Here is a 25,439-nt window from a genome sequence, read left to right on the forward strand (position 1 = left end):
ATATCCATCATGACACCTTTAAAAGCATTGGAAGCAAGTGTTTAATTCTGAGTCTCGTTGTGTTTAGTTTGCAGTTTTGCCCCATCTTCTGGGTTCTGGGTACTCTAGTTAATTAAAAATCATAAATTGATCCCAGGTGTGAGTGTGTGACTGTGTGATTATTGTCTGTGTTTTAAAAGGTTGATCGCTGGTGATTGGCAAGTGCTCCCCTGCTGTGTCCCTGCACAGGCTTAATGGTGGTATGGAAGATAAGTGAATGAATAAAACATATCCACATGTTTATTATTAGGTTCTAAATGGAACCCCTGATAACTCTGGGCTCCAAGGAAATACCTACCATAGCAAAGTTGAAAAATTAATCTCTGGTAGACATTTTACCCAAACATGTAAATCAACTCACAAACCAAGTACTATCAGTGGATTGTATTTACAGAGTCTCTATGTGTGTGTGAGTTTGTGTGTATCATGGGACAAAGTTCCCAAAGCTCAGTAATGGTTAACAGAACAGTTTTGGATGAGATCACCGAACACCAGGCATGAGGAAGAAACACCATAGTTAACATGCATCCTCTTTGTGCGCTTATGCACAGGATCACCAGACTGAGGTAAGACAAAGAAAAGAAACAGTTTATGGACGATTATTGTTCAATATACTTTCGTTTTATTGTTAATATGTAAATTAGAAATAACTTAGGAACACATATGTCAGGCATGGGACCGTGATAAAGTTTGATGATTATGTTTCAGTTAAATTGTACATTTTTCAATTTGTGGTAATACACTGACTTGAATTTAAAGTAACTATATCAGCTGCAGGTTGTTATAGTTACAACCTGCAGCTGTTGTAATAGTTACTGACTTTACAGTTACTATTTGGAACTGACCAGTGCTACAAATAATGATAATAATTCCTTGTGAAGTAATTTCGCAGGAAAAGTTTGTTTGCATTAGTTGCTTATCAAACAGGGTGAGAAAAATGCAGCAAAGAATGCAGAAAAGTTTCTCAGGTTTTACATAATATTCTTTTAGGAAACAAGATGATTTATTGAACTGACAGTTCTATACATTTGTAAAAGTGCAATTTAACAATATTTAAAGTAACTATAAAGGAACATTTTGTAAGGCAAGTCATACAAGACAAAATGAAACATATATTTTTAACATAAATGCAGTTCGGATTTGCTTAAAGCCTGTCCCCAATAAAAAACAAATAAATGTTTTGTATTTATGTGCAAAAAGTCTTAGCATGCTACATCACTTGTTCACCATGTCTGTAATTCAAATATTGTTTAGTTTTTGTAACCAATTCAATGTGTTCAATCGGGATTTGATCCATGAGTATGAAAGACCTGCAAACCAAATTCTCTATTGTGGAGCTTTAGAGCATTCATATTGGGTTATCTAAAAATCTGATGTCCAGCTCAACAGTAAAAAGAAAAAGGCATTTTTTTTTATATATATTCTACTAAATTTCCCAAATGGGTAAGCTTATAAATTTCATGAAACCTGTGCCTTATCAGGTTTGCATTAGACATAATGCATGCTATCTGCAGAAATCCCCACTTCTTAACCTTTTGTATTTAAATGAGCTGAGCTTCAGATGTCGTTTTTATTTCGCATTTATTCTGCAGTAAAAATGTAACCACAGCCTGGGAACCTCAGATGTGCTGAAACAAGGTGTTGGGAGTTATGATAATGATTATGGAAATTACCCTGGAGTTTCACATTTTCATGCATTATACAAAAACACCAGTCGTACAGTTTTCTTCAGACACGATTTAAAAAGAAGGTTTAAACAAAGTGTTGAAGAAATTTAAAGCTCAAACACTGTGTGCTGCAATCAAATTTCCTAATAATGCATTTTTAACCCTAAGGCAGAATATCTCTACTGAAAGAGAGCATATCAAAATGACTCATAAAGAGTCCGACTGCAGACACATACAATTTCAAAAAGCTTAACCAATATTCCTAAAGAAGTCATCATAATTTTCAAATTGCAAAACATTTTCCTCTGCCAAAGTGACCAGTAATACTGTTCCTTTTCCATGAATGATTGTTGAATATTTTTTTTTTTTAAATGCATGCTGTAAAAATGTTTTAAAAAGGTTTTGTTTTTAAGTGAAGAACAGGTTTTGAATCCAAAAATTCTAAAATAAATGCTTATGGTAAAAAAATTGAAAAATATTTAAGCTGAATCTGTTCTTCTCTGCCATATTTAGTCACTCTGGACAGGTGTATCAGAGCTAGACCTTGGAAGTCGAGTGCAGTGTTGTGTTCCAGCAGATTCTGATGAAATGAGTAGAGATTTGAAGGGTCTGTAATGGTGCTGCTAGTCCCTGATGTTGCTTTCGCATATAAGAGCACCGAGCCTTCTTTCATGAAAGCCCTGCTGGTACAGATTAGTTATAAACAGTGGAGTGTGAAGCAGCTGCTCATTGTTTGTTTGCGGCTGTGCCAGATGCAGCTACTGTAGAGGCATTATGCAAATACACTTCCTGCAGATGTACACAAGTTAGGCAAGAAAGACGAGGCTGTCAAGGAGGCATTCAGTCATTTTAAGGGCATTTTGGATGGCGCAAGCGTCTGGTGGTGATTGTTTTATAACTCCTCTGACTCCAAAACATGAGTGCAAAAAAAAAAAAGAAAAGCTAAATACATTTAATGGACCTAATATTGTTGTCTTCGTTATTTATTGTGAAGAACATGATGTGGAAACTTGATTAAAATTTCATCTGATAGTGATTAGTGGGACTATCAATGGCTGCTCTTACATATATTGAGACAATCTATGAGATTATATTATATGCTGTAAAACATAACACAAAACAACTGCATACCCCATTACAGTTTTCTGCAGTTTTTTATTTTTATTTATTTATTTCGTCACACTTGAAATGTTTCAGATAAAAAAAAAATTGAATGTCAGACAAATATAACCTTAATAAATACAAAGAAAGTTTTCAAATGATGAATTTATTTTTTACGAAAATAGCTGTCCAAACCAACCTGGTCCATTGTAAAATATATTTGCCCCTCTTGTTAAAATAGGAATAAAGTAATCAGATAAATAGATGCTTTCTGACAACATGAAGTAAGTCAAAAGATTTAAAAGACAGATGCCTCATGACCCTCTCCAAAGAAAAACAACAACAGATAATAACTATGTGAATGTGGTGCATATAATTAATAACTGTTTTTTCTTTATAAAGGGTTTTCTGCTATTCAACAGTTGACTGGGTGGACTGACATATTAAATATGGAGATTCTTCCTCTGTTAGTGCTTGTTCTTTCATGCTGGACTGAAGGTAAGGTCCAGACAAAAAAACTTCTTGATTAGTTACAGGTTTTCCACAGAAGTCGGTTAATGATGATATAGCCGACTTTTCCATTCAACGCAAAGCATGACATCAGTTAATAATTTTTTGTAAAATTTGAGATCCTTTTAATATTTTTAAGTGTCTTAGATATACGATGTGTGTAAAACAACTGATGATCTTGATCATGTCTTTAGCTGCCAGAACACAGATGAAGCTGACTCCTGCAAGCCTGACGATTGTTGGAGGAGACGAGGCCAAATTTAGGTGCAGCACCTCCAACACTGCTTGGACTGTTATGACATGGCTGCTAGGAAATAGAGCAGTACTATCCATCGACAAGCAGAATGGTGTTTTACCTACTGTCAACCCGAACGTGACAGCTGTAAAATGTTCCAAATCAAATACAGAATGCTGGGAGTTTATCCTGAGACACACAGAGAGGAGCAACCAAGGACAGGTTGCTTGTGACCTGCAGCTCATTGATAGAAGGACAGCAGAGCTGTTTGTTCAAGGTGAGCACATTCCTCTGTGTGCATGTTTGCATCAGGATTGAAGCCATTAAATGTCCCACTCTGGTAGGATTTTAAGCATTTGTTTATTTCTCAAAACATAGAAAGATTTCTATGTTAGAATCAGTGTCAGTAACATTTTCAACCAACACCAAGTAGCACATAAGTGTGAATTGAAAATGTAAAAGTTACACTTTGTTTATTTTCATTTGGATAAAAAGAAAGTCTGGATGGAAAGAATGTGTGAACATCAACCTTCAGCCTGATCATGAATTCTCAATTGGATTTAGTTCTGCGCGTAGATTTATAACACAAATATGTTTTTTTATTATTATTATTTATGTAGATCTGGCTGTATGTTAAGGGTTGTCCTTATTCAAAGTTAAATTTTGCTCCGTCTGAAGTTTTCTTCTACCTCTTAGCAGGATTATCCAGATTTAAGCTCCATCCAAATCCCCACACTAGCTCCAACCTGGTTCCCTATTACTGCTGAATAAAACCATCCCCACAGCATGGTGCTGCCACCATAATCTTTAATCATTAGGATGATGTGTGTAGTTGTAGCTTATCATTACAAAAAAATGGGTTGCGTGTAGGTTAAAGAGCCCATTTCCAGTCTTATTTTACTTCTTATGTTAGCATAAATGCTGTAAACTGCTTATCATTTTCCTTCTTCTTCACAGTTGTACACTATTTTGTATTGGTTGATCACAGGACATCCCTCTAAAACCCAATGATTTTAGTGATTGCAAATTGATGAAATGTGAACAATTTCAAGGAGCATGAACACTTTCATACCCACTGCAAATCTGGATGTCTAATGTTTATTCAGTGCATCACTATCTTTATACTGCAGAAAATTTAAGGGTTTATTTTTCGGTTCTCCCAAGAATATTCTGGCAAACAAAAGGGTGTGCACAAACACACGCATGCACACCCTCACACACACAATCCAGCCAAAGAAAACAAGCAGATGGCAAGTTGTCTCTAAAAAAATAAAAGCTCCATGTGAGACAGTGCAGAAACACACTGAATTTAACCTTGATGAAGCAGAAAGCAGCACGGGTAAAAACAGAGGTAAAAGAAGGGACACAGCAGAAGTTGTGCAGCAGCTTTAATTCTGCCCGCCCACACAATCCCTGCTTCAATAAAAGACAAAAGGAGGGGCACAGCATTCAACTTGCACTTCTTAAGTCCCTTCTTTGAACTAATGATGAAGCTTGGAAGCTTTTCGATTTCTGTGAAGGCAACTGAACATGCATCCATAGGATCAATCATAGAGTGTGGAGGGAATTATTTGGACCTGTGGGGTGGAAGGAAGTTTGCCAGACATGTTTGATGGTTTCTGTGACAACGGTTTAATGGTAGTGTGGGTGGGGGCGGGGGATTGATTGGTCTGCCGTTATAAATACAAGTTGGAAATGGATAGACTCCATGCCAGTCGAATGAGGCAGCAGAGCAGGATTTACAGCCTGCACCTGCAGCCAATCTCCTCTCTCCTCCTCATTTTGTGGATCTTATACAAACGGTGAGCCAGAGGTTGTGAGATAATTTAAGATTCAAGAGTTGATGAGGACTGCTAGTTCTCTTGCATTCAGAAGCTGAGGAGTGCTGCAGCATAATCTTAACTTGTGGGAGACTCTCTCATTTATCATGCTCCTACTTATTGAAAACACTTCTACATACTGGATAGGAGCTGAGAACAGGATAAGGCTTTCCTTTTTCATATAGCAAATAGCAAATCTCCTATTTGCTATTTCATTTAGCAAATAATACTGCTAAATTGAATGTTATTTCATTTATCAACCAGTTAAGGAATTTTATACTTTTTCTCATCCTACTTTTAAGTCTTTAGTGACCATAAATAGAGGCGACAACCCCAGCAGAATGCTAAGACATAAGAAGCACAGAACTCAGCTCCGTGAATGTTTAGGCAGGCTGTAGGAAAAGTAACGTGTTCTTCATGTTGTGGCCCCATTTTGTACATAAGCATTTCCATTTCAACCTGTCCATTCATTTTTATATCCATAAAGTCTAGACCAATGCAAAGAGATGCATTTCTCCTTGTAGTTAGTTTTTTTAAATTTTATGATGATAATTAGTGGGGAAAAAAAGCTCAAATCTCATGTTTAGCTTAATGTACACTGTTTTATAAAAACTTCATACTGTGTCACATTTCTTTTTTCCCCACCAGGGGCTCTTTTTGTGGGCTCTAGTGTCCCTTATATGACAGTAGGCTGACAAGAAAGGGGGAAAGACATGCGGCAAATGTCACCGGGTCCGGGAATCGAACCCACGACAGCCGCGTCGAGGACTGAAGATCTGCATATTTTGGGTCACGCTATCCCCTACGCCACCACAGCACGCCCCATACTGTGTCACATTTCTGTTTGGTTATTTAGTACTTCTGAAATGTCAGATTGTGACAAAACAACAAAATGTTACAAATATTTTCTTGACTTTTCTATGAGTAGAATAGAGAAAAGTTTTTATCCTAAGTGCTTTAAAGTGTCCTCCTGGTGGGTGTAAATAGATGCATGGTACAAACATCCTGGTTTGGTGACTCTTTTGCAATTTTTCAGGTAGGAAATGACTAAAACTACAAATGTAGGAAGTGCTGTAGGGTAAAATGACCAGACACCAAAGTGTCAATGTTTATTGCTGATATTGATGCTTTTCACAATCAAATTATAACTTGGTTAGAAATTGTTTTCTTTTTATCTCTTAAAGATTTACTTTCTGAAATTCACAATAATGACTAAATATACAACAAAATTGTTTGAATATTGGCTTAGTTAAAGTTTATTGTTTGGAACCACTTTTTTCTTCATTATGTTCTTAGCTGATTCATAAGTCATACAATGTATCCATTTTAAATACATGAAAGTAGATTTATTTTTCATGAGTTTACATTTGTTTTTTTTATTTTTTTTTTTAAATCCATAACAATTACTGAATGCTGATGTCTGCTGAAGGATCAGTAATTGTTTACAAAAATTCAATTAAGCCATTCATGTTTACATGTTAACTGATTATATGGTGATCATTCAAAGGAGTGCCGAAAAACCACTGGCTACATCAAGTTAAAAGTTGACTGGATACTTGAATCTGCAGGGTTTGTTTGGACCTGTTCTCCTTTTATTATTAACCATATTTTTATTTACAGTAACTGCATTTAAAATGAGTGCTCAGGGGGAGGGGAAAAGCATGGAATCATCCACTGCACTGAGTCAAGAAAAAACCCAATGACCCACTGCTTCCAATATATTATGAAGAGAGCCAGTACCACAAATCCCCACTGACACGTGCAGCCATTAACAGTAGTGTATGGTGAATCAGCCCCCTCCCGGCTCTTGATACAGAAGATCGCTATGGTTTGACATGGCCTTTGAATTAATCGCACATGCTGGCACTGCAAGTTAACAGTCAGCAACTTTGCTCTTGATTTGTTTACTGCGGACTCAAATATACAGAGCGAGTTGAGCCACAAATTTACAGCGAGGCCAATTGACTCTGTGTACTCTCCTCCACCACTCTCTGCTTTAATTGTTCTGTTTGAAAATTATGTAAAAGTGACTGCACACTGGCTGCTGTGTGTCTGGTTGCTCACTCAATCACAAATGCGGTACATCAACACAAACTCCTCATTTGAGCAGATCAATATGACCGCATATGCTTTTGACTATAAGCAGCAGATCTCTGGTATAAATCAGAGAAGATAGAACCTCTCTGAGGTAATATGACTTGTAGAGGTATGGTAAATAGACCCAGGCAAGTGTGTGGAGAGTATGTGATGTGCACAGTTAATTTAAAGGGGTGTTATTATGTATTTTCCAGCCACATAGTGCCATTTTATAGCACAATCAAATAATTATGTTACCTCCAGTTGTCATGAAAATGCTGTATATCAAAGACAACTTGAGAGAAAATTGACTACACAATTTGTCACCTTGAAACTGGGCCACTGTGTTTTTAAGACACTGCCATCACAACAATGCTTCTCTGTAATGCCATTTACAATTGTTCTTCCGAGCACTTTTTAATTTAATGCTGTCTCATCCTGAGTACACCATTGTGGGGGCAGCATCATGCTGTGAGGATGCTTTCCTTTAACAGAAATACAGGGAAGATGGTCAGAGATAATGGGAAGATAGATGGAGCTAAATACGGGGTACTCCTGGAGTAAAAGTGATAAATATCAGGGTGCCTTTATCATGCATTGTAGATGGACTCATTTTCGAATATTAGATGCATCAGATTCACGCAGCACTTTTTTTTCTGTTTGGGCAGATTAGTCATTAGAAATCATCCAGATCCTTCCATCATGTGGTGCCAATTAGACTGCGGTTCCACAGCAACTCCAGTTGCCCGATCTGAATCAGTCGCTCCACACATCAGATACAACCTCCATGACAAGAAATCAACCCATCAAAGGAAAGCATGTGGCATAAAAAGCACAGCAATTATTTGTACAAAACATCTGAGGCCTAAACCTAATCAATACAGGCTCGTCATTAAGCATAGACAAACTACTAAAGCATCTCCAATTATCTATCTGTCAATAGGAATTAACTGTTGCATCAACAGCCCTTCATTTTACCAGGCATCTGACTTCACAGTGATACTGTGTCTCTTTGGGAGCTCAGTACCTCATCTGGCTGCCAGAGAAGGAGATGAAAGGGAATAGAGGGAGAGGCATTCATCAGCCAAGTGAGAATCAGAGACCAGAACAGCCACTCAGGAATTTATCATTTGTAAAGGATCAGGCCAAGCGACGTCTCAGCTTAACTCAAGAATGTTTTAACAAAAAATATGGAATATATTTATAAATACAAAGAGCACAAAAAATAACTGTACTTGATTCAAGCATGTAAGTACACTTATTTTTTTCCCTCCTGCAGAAAAGGGCAATGTGAAGGTCTTCGGAGAGAACCGGTTGGCATTTAAAGGGGAGCTGGTCCTGTTTCAGTGCCAAGCAGCAGGATGGTACCCTGAACCCACTCTGCAATGGCATGTACATGACAAAAAGGTAAATACCCAATACGTATGTCATTTTCTTGGTTTCCTGCTGGTTATACATTCATTCATCATACGAATGTTTTTGCTGCATTTAGTGTACCATAGTTAAGCATAAAATAATGTGTTAACTTAAAAAAAACCATACATGTAGTTTAAAGTGCTTTCGGATCCTTTGAACTAAATAAAGTGATGTACAAGATCAGGCCATTTACTAAAAATACATTGGATCAGTTTTGTTTTGCATTTATTTAGTTTAAATTCAGATTATTGCAGGTGAGTCTGAAACTAATAATTTGTCAGAGACCATAGCATACTGCTACTATTTTAAAATAACTCAATTCTCAAAAATGACTTGTGGCTAAAGCACTCACTGTAATATGAAACCTTAAGTTTGAACCAATAATTCTCAAATTCTTTGATCTAAATCATAACCAAAGAAAAAGTAAATCCAAACCCGAGCTATAGCTTTCTTTTAGGGCAGGTTCGCCTCAAGTCCAACAGACGTGTGGACTGTAATGTCGTGCAGCACAAAGCTTCAAAGAAAAGTGCTTTGTTTTGTAAACTGGAGAACAACTATTTCAACAAGTTTTTTGTGTGTGATTAATTGGGAACACCCACACACACACACACAAAAACATGTTAAGAGCCAAAAGATCAGGGAGTCATATCAAAACAGAGAGGACGCTAGCAAACTTTAGCACAGCACATGATGTGCTCATTACATGTTCCACACTTGAAGATTGTTGGTGGTGGAACATCTGAGCTTTCCGTATAAATAATCACCTTCTTTGTAAGTAAATGCCCAAAGCAAAGATAAAATCAGCCTAAAGGTTAATCAAATATTGGCACCATAAACTGCTGAGATATTTTTGAGACGTAAAATGTCTTAAGATAAAAGAAACTCTGCTTTGGTCTTGGACACTGTCAGATGGGCTGTTAATTTCAGCTTTTAGCACCAACTAATCTGATTTACACTAAATGAAGATGCGATGAAAATTAAATACTGCAGGTAAAGTATTAATTCTTTAGTGCCTTTAAACATAAACTTTCTTAAACAATCCTGATCAGTCCATTTAATGTACTCCAGACTTGCTACATCCCTGCAGTTGTTCAGAGAGAGAAAGTAAAAGCCGCTGCGAAGGTAGACTTTCTTTTAATGCATTATATATCATTGCATTAAGCTTTCAGTAAGTGGACTGGACTATGGTCTGAATGAGATGAGTCTTGATTTATGTGTCTGAACCTGAAGAAAGAGAGTGCTATGGACTCTGCCTGTGAATGTTAGCTAGAAATAAATCATCAAAAATGCCAGCATTCTACCTTCACTGGCATTCAGGCATGTCCCAGGAATTACTTACATTCTGTAGCCACCAGTGGTTTCATTTCTGCACTCTGTGGAACCATTTTCATAGAGGTGGGAATTCATCTCATCAGTTCATCTTGAGATTTAAGAGATGTCAAGATGTGGTAATCCTCTGAGTTTGTGGTCAGTTTCTCCTGCAAACCTTGAAACTGAATGTTATTTCTAACACGAGCCTTTAAATTGGACTTTGAAATAAACAGAGCAATCTGAGCCCATTTGGCCTTTTTCTCTGCCATTGACTTCCACTGAGAATATGTTTTTTGTACACTTCTAGTACATTCCCAAATATTTACAGTTCCAGTCCTTTAAGGAAATCTATTCATTCAAAAAGTTGGATTTTCCATTCACTTCAATGGAAGTTGTGCTACTTTGTGTTGTTTCCACACACACAAAAAAAATCTTTTGAATTTGTGTTTATAAAATGACAGATGTGGAAAAAGATTGAAAGAGACTGGAGACTTTTGTATGGCGCTGTAATAATTTCTACAGAGAATGTGACTATTTTAGGAAAAGAGCTTCTCAGTTAACTGCTTTTAGGGGATTAAAAAGCTGATTTGATTGAGCATCTATTCCACTATAATTATTTTTTGGTTACTGATCAATTTGTCCTACCTGAACCATTTTCCTAAATTATTCTGTGAACTGATTATTAAAATGGAGGTCAACTTTTAATGACAAAATGACCACAACCTGCTCCGAGCCGTTACCTTACCTCTGCAGGTTTCTGCATTTTTAAAAAACTAGACATGTTTTTATGTTTTTTTTCAAAAAACATGCTGAAATTAATTTATTTTCAATGATATTTGCATGTAGAGCATACAGTATAGACCTAGGATTAGCTGTGAAAAGGTCATGAACATGAAGGATAATGCTTCAGCTTAATCTCCTTAATTGATTTGACAAATCACACAGCAGAAAATCATTGTCTATTATCTAATTGCTTGTATTTTTTCAGTAAACATATAAAATACTCCAAATATATTTATCTGAGACAAAATATTCTGATATACATGTGTCACTTTAAAGTAAAGGCAGATTATTGCAATATTAGTATAAAGCCAACATCTGAAGGGAGCAGATTTGCTTTGTCATATTTATTTGCAGACATGTTTTTAAATAAAATGCTTTCATGTGATTAGGCAGTGTTACTTGTGCTACAAATAGACACAAATAATTGTTTTCCCATGAACTGTGGGTCCTCTAACAGAAGATCTACTATAAAATCACTTAGAGGTTTCTGAAAAATCTATCTAGCAAAAATTCTAATATTTCTTGAACCGAAAATGTTATCATATTTCATTAAGATTTTATGTCATAGTCCAAGAAAAAGTAGCAGATAATTATGATACAAAAAGAAAATAATGTCTGGTGTGTTTATGCTTAAACCCTTTATTTCCCTATAAAATCTAATGCAGACAATTTCCTTCAGAAGTCACCTAAATAGTAAATAGAGTCAATCTGTAACTTAATCTCAGTTTTCTGTTGCTCTGTGAAGATAAGAGGTTTGTTAGACAGGATTAGCGAAGAAACAGCATGATGAGGACGAATGAAACAGAAAGAACCTGGGTATAAATGTGGGAAAGGTAAAAGCAAGGTCCACTTATACAACCATTTTACAAGCTTAGAGAATTTCACAGAGCTCTGCTGAATTCTTGGTCTAATAATGGAAAGTGCATAACACACCCACAAATCATCTGTCCATCTAAAACAGACATATTGAACCAGTAGAACATTAATTAGAGAAGCAGCATTAACATAATTCTCAGCAATACCTCTGGAGAAGCTGCAGCAATCAGCAGCTCAGGAGGGAAAATCTGTTGGGAGGACGACCACTAGTCCTGCACTCCACAAATCTGATCTGGAATGGATAAAATTTTAGTCTTCAAACATATTGGAGGAACATACTCCAAAATATTTACAGCTATAATTTGCAGTAAAAAAAAATAGTTCTTCAAAGTAAGGACTTTTGACATTGTGTCAAAGGGGTTCTTTCTGTAAAAAATTTAGAAAACAATGTATTTCAATGACTAATAAGTATGTCAAACAGATGTGTGCTTAAAAGCTTCACAGATCTGCCTGGGCCACTTGCAATATGAAATTAGCTTTCATATTAAAAAGGTTTTGATGAGTTGCAGTCACTTTGATAAATATCTTTCTTTCTGGTTGACGGGGTTCAGGTGAGTCGGGATGAATACAACATCAGCACAGAGGAGAAGGAGAATCTCTTCGCTGTCTCCAGCAACCTTAGCATCCAGGCCGGGAGGAGCTCTGTTGTTGGCTGTCTGGCCTCAGTGTCTGCCCTCAAAAAACCTCTGGAGAGCAGCGTCAACCTAACAGTGGGTGAGATGAAGCTTTTAAAAAACATTTTTACTGCATCTTAAGAGATTTGTTGTCCCCATGGTAAAGGTTTAGATGAGAATGTTTTTTTTTTTTAAGTGGTGTTGTGTGGAGGAGGATTCAATTTCTGGAGTTTGATCTGTTTATCATTGTGTGTATTTCCACCGTGGAGTGTAAAACTGCTCTGCCACTAAGTCTTCCTTGGCTTCGAATCTCTGCACTGATATCTGTTATCGGCATCAGCAGAGGTGCAAATAAAAACAAAAATGTTAAATGTGAACAACTTATTTTTATACTCACATTGTTTCAAAGTACTTACGGTCTGAAAACTGAGTAAAAGTGCAACTTCAGTTAGATTGAAATTAAATTGCCTACATTTTAAGAAATAAATACAATTGATTTTAATAAATAAATAAATTATATTTCTTAATTTCTTTGTCTTTGGCAAGTCACTCCATACTAAATGGGAAGGTGTATTTTTTCCTCTGTAATCTCACTATAAAAACCAGTCCTGCAGGTCTAAACATTAATGTTTGATATTTTCAAAGTTAATGATCCAGTGACCCCAAATATAAACCTATTTATCTTAAAACAGTAAGACAAACAAATTGAAACCCTGTAATCTTACTTTGGCCTCCACAGGTGGTCAGAGGCAGAAACCCATGATTTAAAAAATATCATATTTCAACTCTGCATAAACTGTGAGCTGTACGCAAGCTTAAACAGAGATGACTAAAACACAAATAAAAAATTCCACTGATCCAAAATGCTTAACATGCTCTTTTTGTAAAAATACACCCAATACTTCAGCATAAATCAGAAAGTCCGCTACGAGGATTTGATTTGTACCCTGCCAATCTGTTTTTACTGTTATAGATAAAGTAGAAGTGGAGGAATGTAAAGAATGTTCTTAATAAACTATTCTGGCTACTAAAAAGATCCCTGAAGTCAAAGCTGAAACTTTCATCAGCCTCTCTAACCTCTAATTATCTCTCTGTTTAAACTTATTCATACAGCTGTGCTCTTCTTGATTATAAGTAAAGATGATTATAAGTGCTCAACAAATTATTGTTACACTAAATAATGATAATTCTTAACACAATCCCACAAATTAAAAACAAGCAAATCTAAATAAATTATATCTTCGAGTATAAACGGTTGATCTTAAAAACATCCAAGTTTAGTTATTGAACAGTTCTTAGTCAACCTACTTCATTCAAAACTCCATTTTACCCTCTATGATACTCATTAGTTGTGGTAGATATGCTTAGCTAATGACATATGAATTCAATACATAGATTAAATTGCTATTTTTTCAGATATTTTCTGTCCTTGTGTTTTGGTTTTAATCTGTTACATTTTTCATTCCCATTCTGTTTTGGGAAGCAAGTGAATCATCACAGAGTGCAGCTGTTATAAAAGAAGAGTAGAGAAAAGAAAAGGGTTACGAAACTGAAACAGCATGAGCTTGAATCATGGCAGTGTACAGGTTGAAAACAGCTGAAAGGGCCACAGCTTTGAAAAGTCTTTTTAAAATCTATTTTCAGCGTTTTTCTCCACAAACACCCTCATGCCTAAAATCAAAATCTTTCTCTGATCTCTCTGCTGTGTGTCTGAATATTGCAGAGCTTTTCCACTACTTCAACATTGTAATGAAACAAAAATGTGACCTTCTCTCTTCAGTCGCTGAGGTGTTGGAGGAAGAGGATGACTGCACAATCCTTGTGGCAGTAACTGCATCTCTCGCTGCTCTTCTGCTGCTTGTGCTACTCTCCATCTGCACTGTCCTCTGCTACAGGCAATGCAGAAAAGCAAGTAGGCACTTTTGTCCTTCCCGAAATTGCTCTAAGTGAACAAACGCCCCACTCGGACCACAATTTTCCAGCTCAGAAACTGTGATTAAAGTATAATAAAGCAAGCATAGAGGGGGCTGGCTGCATGCTGGGACAGCCCTGTTGTAGGCTTCAACAAGGGCATTCTGAATCCTTAAAGCAGAACATCAGCTGTAAACAGAACAGTGTACATACCAATAAGGGGCAAATAAAAAGGTTAAAGGGGATTTTGGAAGTGTTGAACAATAAATAAGATAGAAAGCTGGTAGGTAGAAAGGATACAATTTGAAATTGTTAGTTTTAATGTAATCTTTTTGAATAATTGAGGTAATGATGACACTGACGATTTAGAGAAATAATTATAACTTTTGGAGGGAGGGAGGAAGCTGTCATTTGTATTTCCTTAAATTTAACTCGGCAGTGTTTTCCCAGTCTTCCGAATAACATAAAAAATAAACAGCCAACACAACAACAACAACAGCAAAAACCCAGAAATAAAACCAAAAAAACCAATGGCACCATCACTAAAACCAGTTTTAGGATTCTGGAAGTTCCCAAACTTTTGCATGTTGCAGTTGCAGCAAAACAAAGACTCATTGTCCCGATTTTACTCTGTGTGGGACGGTAGCAACCTTGGGCAGGTTATCAGTCTGCAGGCAAACAGGATCGCTGCTGTTGACAAGTTGGACAAAAATGTAGTGTGCCTTTGGGAATGTGAGATTACTCCTGGTTTCTGCTGGATGACTCATTACATTTGAATGGACACAATCTACTGTAACACATAGCTGCAGTGCATAGAGAGCACACAGATTATTCTGGACATTAAACATCTTAGAAAACATGTGATTTAGTTTTGCTGCTGATATTGATAATGAAAATATAGATCAGCTCCTTCACCTAAAGCCAAAACAATGTCTACCAGAATGAACTAAATACATTATATTTGTCTTATTGGAGTTGCATTTTAATTACTGTGATAATAGCACATGAAGAAATGGCCTGTAACTAGGACATGTTCATCTTTGAATATAACCTTGTGGTCTCTAATCCAGACCACAAGTTAGCTTAGGTAAAGGGAAAAATGAGCAATTACTGGAATAACTGGTGGTGGGGATGGATGATGTAGCTGAAAAATTGATCAAATGTGTGTTTTATCCATCCATCCATCCATCCATCCATTTTCTATACACCCTTTGTCCCTAATGGGGTTGGGAGGGTTGCTGGTGCCTATCCCCAGCTAACGTTCCGGACGAGAGGCAGGGTTCACCCAGGACAGGTCGCCAGTCTGTCGCAGGGCAACACAGAAACATACAGGACAAACAACCATTCACACACACACTCACACCTAGGGAGAATTTAGAGAGCCCAATTAACCTAACAGTCATGTTTTTGGACTGTGGGAGGAAGCTGGAGAACCCGGAGAAAACCCACCATGCACAGGGAGAACATGCAAACTCCATGCAGAAAGACCCCAGGCCGGGAATTGAACCCACGACCTTCTTGCTGCAAGGCAACAGCTCTGCCAACTGCGCCACTGTGCAGCCCCTGTGTGTTTTATATCAGTCAATATTTATACTTATTGAATAATTATTCTTTTTAAATATCTGAAGTACTCCTTTCCTGTTTTATCCACAGTTTTCACTCCATGCTGTTGTTGTTTATGAATAAACAGTTATGAGTCTCATTGGTGAAACATGAAGCTGCTGCTGCGCAAACTACACCACAAGTTGTTGCTAGGTAACCAGAGACTGAGTGAGTTGATGCCACCAACCTTGCTTATCTGGCTGTGAGAGGTTGAGAGGCCGAAAGTTTCCTATGCCCACGTCCCCCAGCATGCTGAGCCGTTCTGGACTGGAGTCCTGGGAAATTATTGAATATTCTATCAGACATATTATTTATTGGTATTAATCATCTGCCTATTGCGATATATGTTGTTAGTGATTTATTGTTGAGGCCTAACTAACACCAGTAGCCACATAAGCATTAAACACCAGAACACATTTCAAAACTATCATCAAGAGCAGATGTTGCCTTGCAGCCAGGTGATCCTGGTATTTTGAATTTCTACCTGGGGTCTTTCTGCATGAAGGCTGCACATTTTCTCCATGCATGCAGGGGTTAATTCTGGGAACTCCGGATGTCATCAGTTGCAAAGTGGGCCCTGGCTTATTCCCTTCCTCTTACCATAACATATCTTCAAATGGAACAATTTCTTCCGGAATAATTAATTGGTCTATGACTTTGTTCTCAGCTCACTTTAACTAAATTTATCACAGCCTGTTTAAAAAGACACAACCATGAATTATGTAATGGTTAAATAAATGTCAAGAATGGAAGTAATTTCACTTTTGCAGAAAAAGATATTTAATACAACAAGACAGAAATTTCCTTGTTCAGAAGATGTTGATAAAGAAGAATATTAATTTAAATGTAGGAGATCAAACAACATTTGAGATGGAGCTGCACTGTTAAGCTGCACAGCCTAACAGTGGGAGACTCGGTGCTTGTTTTTGATGTGTGAGATATTGCTGTCCAGGGCGGTAGGTGCTAAGGGCATCACAAGCTCATGAAAAACATAATTTGTCAGTTGCCAAACAAGTTTTCCTTTTCTCATTTGTTTAGGCGGTGAATGGGTAATAAATGCCACACTTTGTAGTGCACAAAATGCGCAGAGGGACTCTCCCACGGCACCATTTATGTAAAAACTACCACTGAGAGCGTATGGGTGGTGGGAGTCATTCCTGACCAATGAGCTTGACTCCTAGGTCAGCAATGCCTGTCCTCCAATGTGTGTTCAGTTTCCGTGGAAAAATCCGTTGTGCTTGCCAGTGGATGGTAGTCTCCATTATTTCCTCTACAGGTTTTAACTTGGATGTTCATCCAACCATCATGATATAAATCCCGCAGGGAAACCCAATTATTTTTCTTCTGGATGGCAGGATGTTATCTGTCAGCCAGCTAGTTTGTCCAGCTGGATTCAGAAACATTGCTGTGGAGCCTGTCAAAAACACACTGCGGTCTCTAATTTCTGACTGTATGTATACTGTGTCTATATTTTTGTAATTGAAAACCATTCATAATGTTCTCCAAGAAACAAAGATGAGTGGAAAACTAGCTCTGTCTCCAAACACAGCACTTCTCTGTGCATCCTTACTTGGTCTGCGTGGTAAGGATCCACTCTTGCCTTTCCCACAGTAACATAACTTCTCCATAATAAGCAATTAATCTTTACATTGCTGAAGATGATCATTGTTGAAAACCCACAAAAAACTGCGTAAAAAAACTCTTCTTTTAGAGGCCATGCCTAAAGTGTGCTGCCATTTTTGAATAGATTAGATAAGTCTTTGATCAGTTTTTTTTATGACTGCGGTTATGACTCAAGGGCAGTTTTGTTGTCTTAATATCATATCATTAAGGATATTTCCATTTAGCATAATTAAGGCTTAGAGGGGATACAGGCTGGGATTCTTGTTCTGGAAGCGGGAAGGATGCATATTTCTGTGGGATAAGAAAAATAAATTCAGACAATTTAAGTCATTGTAATCCTCTGCACAAATTCTGGACCACTACTAAACGTGGCTCTGGTTTGGGCCTGAGGGATTATCCTAAAGCAGGTGTGACCTTTCAGTACCTAAACCATCTCATGCCTCCATTACTGCTGTTCTTGGTCCAGTCTTGAAACTTCGAAGGAATATCCCCTCAGTAATTTAAATGAAATTCATTGGACGTTTCACATGTCAAAGGATCCAGCTTGCTTCCAGAATACAAAACACTACTTTGTGTAATCCCTCTCACTGAGGTGTAATGTGTGCTTTCAAATTACCGAGAAAGGAGACTGGATATAAAACAACAAATTAGCTAATGACAGGTTTGATTTAAATAGCAATGATAGGTGGATTTCTCCTTCAATAAAAGGAGAGAGTTCAGATCTCTCTCGAGGCAAGATTCATCTGCAGCTGGATAATATTGCAGCCCTTTTGCCATGACCATGGGCACTGTTGCCAAAGACAACCTGCAAAATCTTGTTACAAAACTCATAAATGCACAGCAGCAGCTTTTACTGCTGCATTACAAACCAACTGGAAGCAATAATATCAGTGCAGGGCCCAAAGCAAATAAACAGCAGGTCATTTACAGATTCCTTATTGTTGTACTGTGGATGAAATGAGCAAGTTGAGTTATTCTATGCATAATGTTGTCATAATACTAAAGTTGGCACCTAATAACTAAATTTGGTCGTATGTATATATTTTTTCTTTTCAGAAAAAACCCCACAGGATGTATTAAGGTAAGTCTTAAAAGTTATTTATTTTGCTTCCCTATATACAAAACATTTTAACAATGATTTGAAGAAAATGACTTTCCTCCAAAGATGTTGAGCTTTCATTAATCAAAGACATACACCATCTTCTCTTGCAGTTCATTTATATTTGAGCTAATGTGAAGACTCAGCATGAATCATTGTCTAAGCCAGTGTTTGAGAATGAAAAGGGTCTTATTGATCTTCATTATGAAAGAAAATTAAAGACATGAATTTGAAATGACATTCTTTAGATAGTCTTTATAATTTATAACAACTTCATTAAGACTATTATTGTCAACGCTAATGCATTAAGCATTTTATTTGTCAGCATTTTACACTTAAATTAAATGCACAGCCGTAGTTGAGGAACTTTAGCTGGCTCTAATAAAGCTGAGTAAAAAAATGATGATGGTGCTCATTTTTTATCTGTCAATGCACTTTATGCTGAGAACAATACAGGAGCTCTCTGATATACTACTTCTCTGTAGGAGTAAGAAATTGTCTGTTCACAGCCACGTGGCTTCTGACAATGTGACTCTGCTGTTTCTCAGCTGAAGGTTATCTCTTTCATTGGGCCGTCCTCTATGGGTTTTTGCAGGTCCGACCAATCGGGGTTTTGGGAAAGTTCAGTTGCTGAGGTGACAGGAGGGAATGTCAACCAGGGCTTTTCCAGCGAGAGCACAACAGGTGAGGAAGTGCAAAACAGACCAACAATTTTGGTACATGAATGATTCATTTTGAATATATATATTTTTTGTAATTATTCCCTCAAGTCCCCATCTCTGGTGATACTGAGCAGCACTAAGTGTGCTTTTCATTTATCACATTTAGAATATCTCCGCACTCTGTCTTATCAGATTATTCTGTATTACCTTAGTCGTTGACATAAAAGATAACTTAAACAAGTACAGCTAATTTTCAGTCTGGTACATTTTTAATGCAGGGGGCTTTGCTTTAAAAGTGTTTGTGGAGTTCTGTGACACACTAAATACAAAGAAACATGAGATGTTAATTTGAATGAGCCAATAGCCAGTATGTAAAACAGTTCAGGTTCATCTCAAAAAAGCAGAATATGATAAAAAAAAAAAAAAAAAAAAAATTCATTGATTTTACATTAGAGCTAAACCATCATTAGTTCAGAAAATCTTCATGTTTTTACAGAGTAAATAGTCTTGCTAAACAAGAAAAGCAAGGCCTTTCCTCAAAGACATACTCTGGGACAGTCATGCACCTCCACAGTTCTGCAGCGTGTCATGTAAACTGATGAACCACTGTAGCATCACTCATACTGGCTACTTTTGAGACCTTCCTTCCCCTGTTGAGTCCTGACAATGCAGTGTCCTAGATTTCCAGAAATAACTTAACATTTTCATCTCTCACATGGCAGTTTTACACTGCAGCTTGTTAAACAAGCTTGGGCCAAGCTAAGTAAAAGGTTTGTGTTTCTTTTTAAATATTTCTTTCCTCTCATGTCATATGTTTACTCCTAAATTTTGTTTCTAGCAAAAAACTACAAATGACATGGCTTCACACATACAGCAAATTCCCCCCCAAAATGTACCTCTTTTCATGTGACGGAGACGAAAAGTCGTCTTTGAGAAGGAATTGTAATTCAGCACCATTTTTGCTTATTTGCCTATGCAAACAAGCAAAATAAAACTTGTTTAGCAACAGACAAATTATGTTTTACAAGCTTGTGGTGAACAAAAGCTTTCTACCTTGAATCTAGAGTGAAGGGCACTGCAGTTGTTTGCAAAAACAGTTTAGGAAAACAAAATTGTTTTTCAATCTGCAGATGTGGACAGCAGTGAAATTATCATCGGAACTCGTAGCCAGATGAGTTTTGACACCTTCCGCAAGGTAAGAGACATGAGGTAAAAGTAGTTAGAAATGAGCCAGAGAGCTACACAAATACTGAAACAGACAGAGAGGATGAGGAAGTGACCAACTAAAAATGAAAAATGGAGTCAGTTAGCTATTCTGTAGCTGTGTCAACCTGCCAACACATGAGGAAATGCGTCTCTCATCACACAGTTGTTGTGTGTAAGTGATTTAAAGTCAATAACATTCATTTGAAATAGACAAAAACAAAAACAAGTGTAAATCATTCAATTCAGTTTAAATGTCTCCTGAAGGCAATTGACAAGACAAACAGGTCCAGTTTATAATCGGTCACATATAATCTGCAGCCACTTTTAGCTGTCTTATTAACATCTAATAAGAGCAGATAGTGAGATTTTTATTCCTTTAAAAACTCACATTAATAATGGAAAGTGGGCATAAACTAAAAGCTGAAGTTGTTGTGGTAAATAGCACTCACTCAAAGTAAATTCAGGTCATCAATATTGATCATAAGAGAAACTCTCCTCAGGATTTTATTAGTTACAGCTTCAGCCTTAAACTACAACAGATTAGACAGCACAGACCTCTTGATGTGGTCTTTTCTTAATATCCTGATGAATAAAGAAAAGTTGTCAAGTATAAATTAAAAGGAGACGCAAGAACCTCAATTACAAACTAAGGTCCTTACACAGCTGAACTGTGACTCATGTTTTCGAGTGGGGCGTTCATTTGAATGCATTCATACAACATTGTTCACAAGAATGTGGTGCAAGTGAAATATGTTCAAACTACAGACGTGATAAGACTTCTTCTCCCAGCTACCTCTTACATGGAGCAGCTCTGCTTGAGCTCTCATGATCCCAGAGCCGTGCTTCAGCTGTAATACTTCAATTACATTCTGGCTCCCGACAATGTGAAGCTCAGTTTGTTTCCAGAGAACCTCCAGATCTTAAATCCTAGTTTCTATTTACTTATCCAATATGTATGTACTCTAAAGAATAAAAGTGTGCAGGTGTTTGGTCGATGTAACTCAAAACCTGATGTGTTTCACCAGGTTCCTGATGTTGTACGCTCCAGCAACTCTTCTTTGCACACTGAGGGCCGAAACACAGAGTTTCAAGAACACAACACATGTAGCAATGTCAGAAGAATTACCACTGTTTAAACACTCTTATTTTGTATTGTTCACTAGCAGTATTTTATATTTTTTTTCAAAGCACAAGGATAAAAAGATATTAAACTTGATGTTCTTCAATAAATAATTATTTTGCCTGCTCTGTAAGTCTCTGCTCATTTTTGAATTATCCATGCAGGGTAAAGTGATTCATCATTCACAGAGCATTTTTGTTATATAAATATGTTCATATCAGTGTTGACTCATCAGGGATGTTTTGACAGAGGTTGTTCTACAGAAAAATAAATATTTGAAAGTCCTGCAGAATGTCTGAGAACTTTAATACCTCATGTCAAATGTTGCACAGAGTTCAAAAGGATTGTTTTTTTACATACTGATAAGTGGAAATGTTTACACGCGAAATGGATTCTGAGGCGACTTAAAAGGCAAGATGGAAAGCATTTAATGCCTAAATTTTATCATTTTTGCTCTTTTATCAAACCTGCGCCTGTCCTTCAGTTACATGTTCCAGTTAATTGTTAAACATAGGAGCACAATACCAGAGAGAAAATTGACATTTTGAGCAGTGCTGCTCTGACAGTGCTGTTGTGATGATGCAAGTAATTCCAGATTTATCTCTGTGTGTGCTGATTGTTCAAGCATTTGCATTTCTTAATAGTTAGGAATAAAGAGGAATGGCTTGGTAGAGATGGAGATATGAATCTGCGGGGGAATGTAGAGTGTCTGGCACTATAATTGTCTTGCTGGCCATAAGATTTTGTATCACATTTCAGAAACCATATCAACTGCAAATGAATCCATTTTGAGTTAATAACATAGTTCATTCTATAATGTCATCAAAAATTTAATTGCATTATACATTTGATATTTATTGAATAATTCTCCAGGATTTTGAAAGACAATTGTGAGTGATAAACATTTATCACCCACAAGTGCAAAGGAAGAACTGCAGAGTTTAATTTTTGGTGAATAATAATAATAATAATAAAATCATTTAACTGGAGGGTTTAGTACAATGTATGGGCAACTCTGATGTGAGTTCACTCTTATTATTTCTTGAACTGTTAATTTTAATTTACTTCAACTTGCACCCTTAATTGGTCAACATATTGGTGACATACCAACATTAAAGTTTTATCCGCATGACTGCGGCTAACTGGATGTTTTCTGTTTTTCAGATCATTCTCTATAAAATCCCATCAGATCAGCAGCTTAGAGAATACTCAGATCAGCCTGTCAGGTGCCAACAACCATGTCACACTGAAATTCACTTTCATCGCCTTTCTTCCTCGACTGTAATGCACTGTTTGAATTTCTGGAAGTTGTTGTCACCACGAAAGGGATTCACTATTGTGCTGACAACTGATTGAGTAGGTGGATCTAATGAAGTGGTGGTTGAGTGTAGATCTCTAATCTGGGATTGGTGCCATGGGCCTATGTGTTGGTTTTGATGTAAGACATTAAGAAGCCTATAATAACAACACTTTTAGTAAAAAGGAACATAAATGAGACATTGGAAATTCTTGGTCATACTATTGGAGAATACATTTTTACATATTAATACAAGAAAACTTCTGTTTTGGAAAATTTTCTCTTCAGTTGTCAGCTTTGTAGTGACAGCATGCATGTCTGCATTATTGAAAGTAGCACGCTGACATTGTTCTCTGCTCCTTTCCATCACCAGATGGCTGACACAGATCCTTAGTTTGGAAATCACATCTTGCCAGTGGACGTGAAGAAAGCGTTTGTCCCCTCTCTCCTGCAGCCATGCTTTCATTGTCTGTTTTCTCGCACCAAACGCCTGGCACTGAGGCAACAGGCTGTTAAATAAATAAAGTTTTCTTAGCATGCCTGACACTTGCAGTGGTTAAATAAGATGCATATTACATGGCTCACTTTTACTGTTTTGACCTTGTCTTCTCTTGACGCTTACTTGGAGCCTTGCATTGGTGCCAATTACACTCCACCAAGTGTATTTATGTAACTTAAATGCTCATCAGGTGATCCTGGCCAGGGACTGAGAACCTTATAAGGTTCTATTCTTTCACTTCTCATAACCGCAGCCATCTACTTGTCTGGTAAACGCTGATCTCTTTCTTGCATGATATTCCTGTGCTGCTCATCCTCAGTTGCTTCTCTGGCAACCACACTCTTACATCAGCATGCTAACTTTAGAGTGCAGGGGCAGCCTGATTGTTAAGGAGGTGCCTACATCCTCCTTGCATGCATCACAGGAAAGGCTTTTCCCTTTTCAACCATTGGGGATGGAAAGGGAAAAGTGGGCTGCTAAAGTGCATCTTCTACCTTTACAGTGTTCTGTATGCAATTAGCAAGAAGTCACTGCTGTCGCTTTTTTTCTCTTTTTTTGCCGTATGAATAAAACAAGTGGAAACTTTGCGTAATGGCTCTCTGGAGGGCAGCGTGATGTCTCCAGTGGCTTGTTATGCTTTTCTTCCTACTTCCTGTTCGCCAGGCTCCATTAGCAATCCGAGTACTGAAGTGCTGCTAGGAGAACAGAGCACGTCAAAGCCACACACTCACAGGAATCTGTCTCGCCATTTTAAAGAACAAGGTTAGGAAAGTGAAGTCATTCTTCTCATTAGTCAATATATAAAACAACATCAAGAATGGCAAGGAGGACTTTTGGTGGCAGCTATTTTTAGCTGTGAACACTCAAACAATGAATTGTCATACTTGTTCATTATGCTCATGTTGATGACACAGACAGTGCAATGCAGAGCTGAGAAACTGTTTTCTAGTAAGTCCTACACACTTTTTGTAGATCTGCTGTACATTAAGAAAATGTACATTATGTAAAGACTGCAGAAAAAGAAACAAAAAAATAAATAAAAGTTGTCAACATGGTTGCAGTGAAGTAATCTTCACATTACAGGAGGAGCATCTCTGCACTTCACATACTGGGCACTACAAGTAGTGTTTTCTCATCAAAATTATCTGCCTAGAGAGGTTGCCTGAGTTATTTTAGGTATTTTTATTTTGTACATATATATTACCCAGGCCCCTTATTGAAACGGAGTGTGACGTTAACAGCTCAGTTGTTGCAGGACTGCAAAACCAACAACTTGAATTAAAGAATTTGTTATATGCACATTTAGGAAATAATTTCGGCTCCTTTTTTGCTTCTAGTTTTTTTTATTACAGCACATAAAAAAAACTACTATAGGTTGTTCCTTTAAAGAGGTTGAGGAGAGCATTATGTAAAATCGACGATTTTGAGCTTTATATCATGCTATAATGTCCTCTCATCAAAAAAATACTTGGAGTGTTGCTTTGATTGTTTTAGTGCATATTTGAGTGCATCCTTAAATATTAAATAATATAGCAACTATTAGGGACTGCTACAATATGCAAAGTCTTATCCAGACTTTTAATTCAAACTAGTGCAATTCTGAGTGCCAGCAAATTTGGTTAATTGGCTACTTCAAGTAATATTATTATTTTTTCTCCCCACCAGGGGGTCTTTTGTGGGCTCTAGTGTCCCTTATATGACAGTAGGCTGACAGGAAAGGGGGAGGAAAAGAGGGGAAGACATTCGGCAAATGTCACTGGGTCCGTGAATCGAACTCGCGACAGCCGCGTCGAGGACTCAAGGCCTCCAAATGTGGGTTGTGCTATCCCCTATGCCACCACAGCACGCCCTACTTCAACTAATTTTTAGGTATGAGATTGTCTTGGCCACTGCTGGCCTGTGGTGGACTGCTGAGCGGTCAGGGTCTACCCATTGACCAATGGAGATAAACATCAGTCTAAAGAATGGGTGA

General features: G+C 37.3%; 1 protein-coding gene across 5 annotated transcripts; it reads left to right on the top strand.

The window, feature by feature from the left end:
- The first annotated feature begins 224 nt into the window (after window positions 1-224).
- On the top strand, window positions 225-24,523 carry igsf5b (immunoglobulin superfamily, member 5b). Of its 5 annotated transcripts, none has more exons than XM_044119562.1 (11): window positions 225-605; window positions 3,210-3,305; window positions 3,512-3,829; window positions 8,728-8,855; window positions 12,386-12,548; window positions 14,229-14,360; window positions 18,641-18,665; window positions 19,279-19,367; window positions 20,476-20,540; window positions 22,836-23,027; window positions 23,342-24,523. In XM_044119562.1, the coding sequence occupies exons 2-10, from the start codon at window positions 3,257-3,259 to the stop codon at window positions 23,025-23,027; spliced, it is 1,161 nt and encodes a 386-aa protein (XP_043975497.1). In that variant the 5' UTR covers window positions 225-605; window positions 3,210-3,256; the 3' UTR covers window positions 23,342-24,523. The 5 variants fall into 5 exon arrangements, with proteins under 5 accessions (XP_043975497.1, XP_043975499.1, XP_043975501.1 ...); XM_044119564.1 differs by having other exon boundaries at window positions 22,836-22,897; window positions 23,342-24,521; XM_044119566.1 differs by lacking the exon at window positions 22,836-23,027 and having other exon boundaries at window positions 23,342-24,520.
- The last annotated feature ends 916 nt before the right edge of the window (window positions 24,524-25,439 follow it).

This window comes from Gambusia affinis, linkage group LG06 (assembly GCF_019740435.1).
Source record: "Gambusia affinis linkage group LG06, SWU_Gaff_1.0, whole genome shotgun sequence".
Taxonomy (NCBI): Eukaryota; Metazoa; Chordata; class Actinopteri; order Cyprinodontiformes; family Poeciliidae; genus Gambusia; species Gambusia affinis.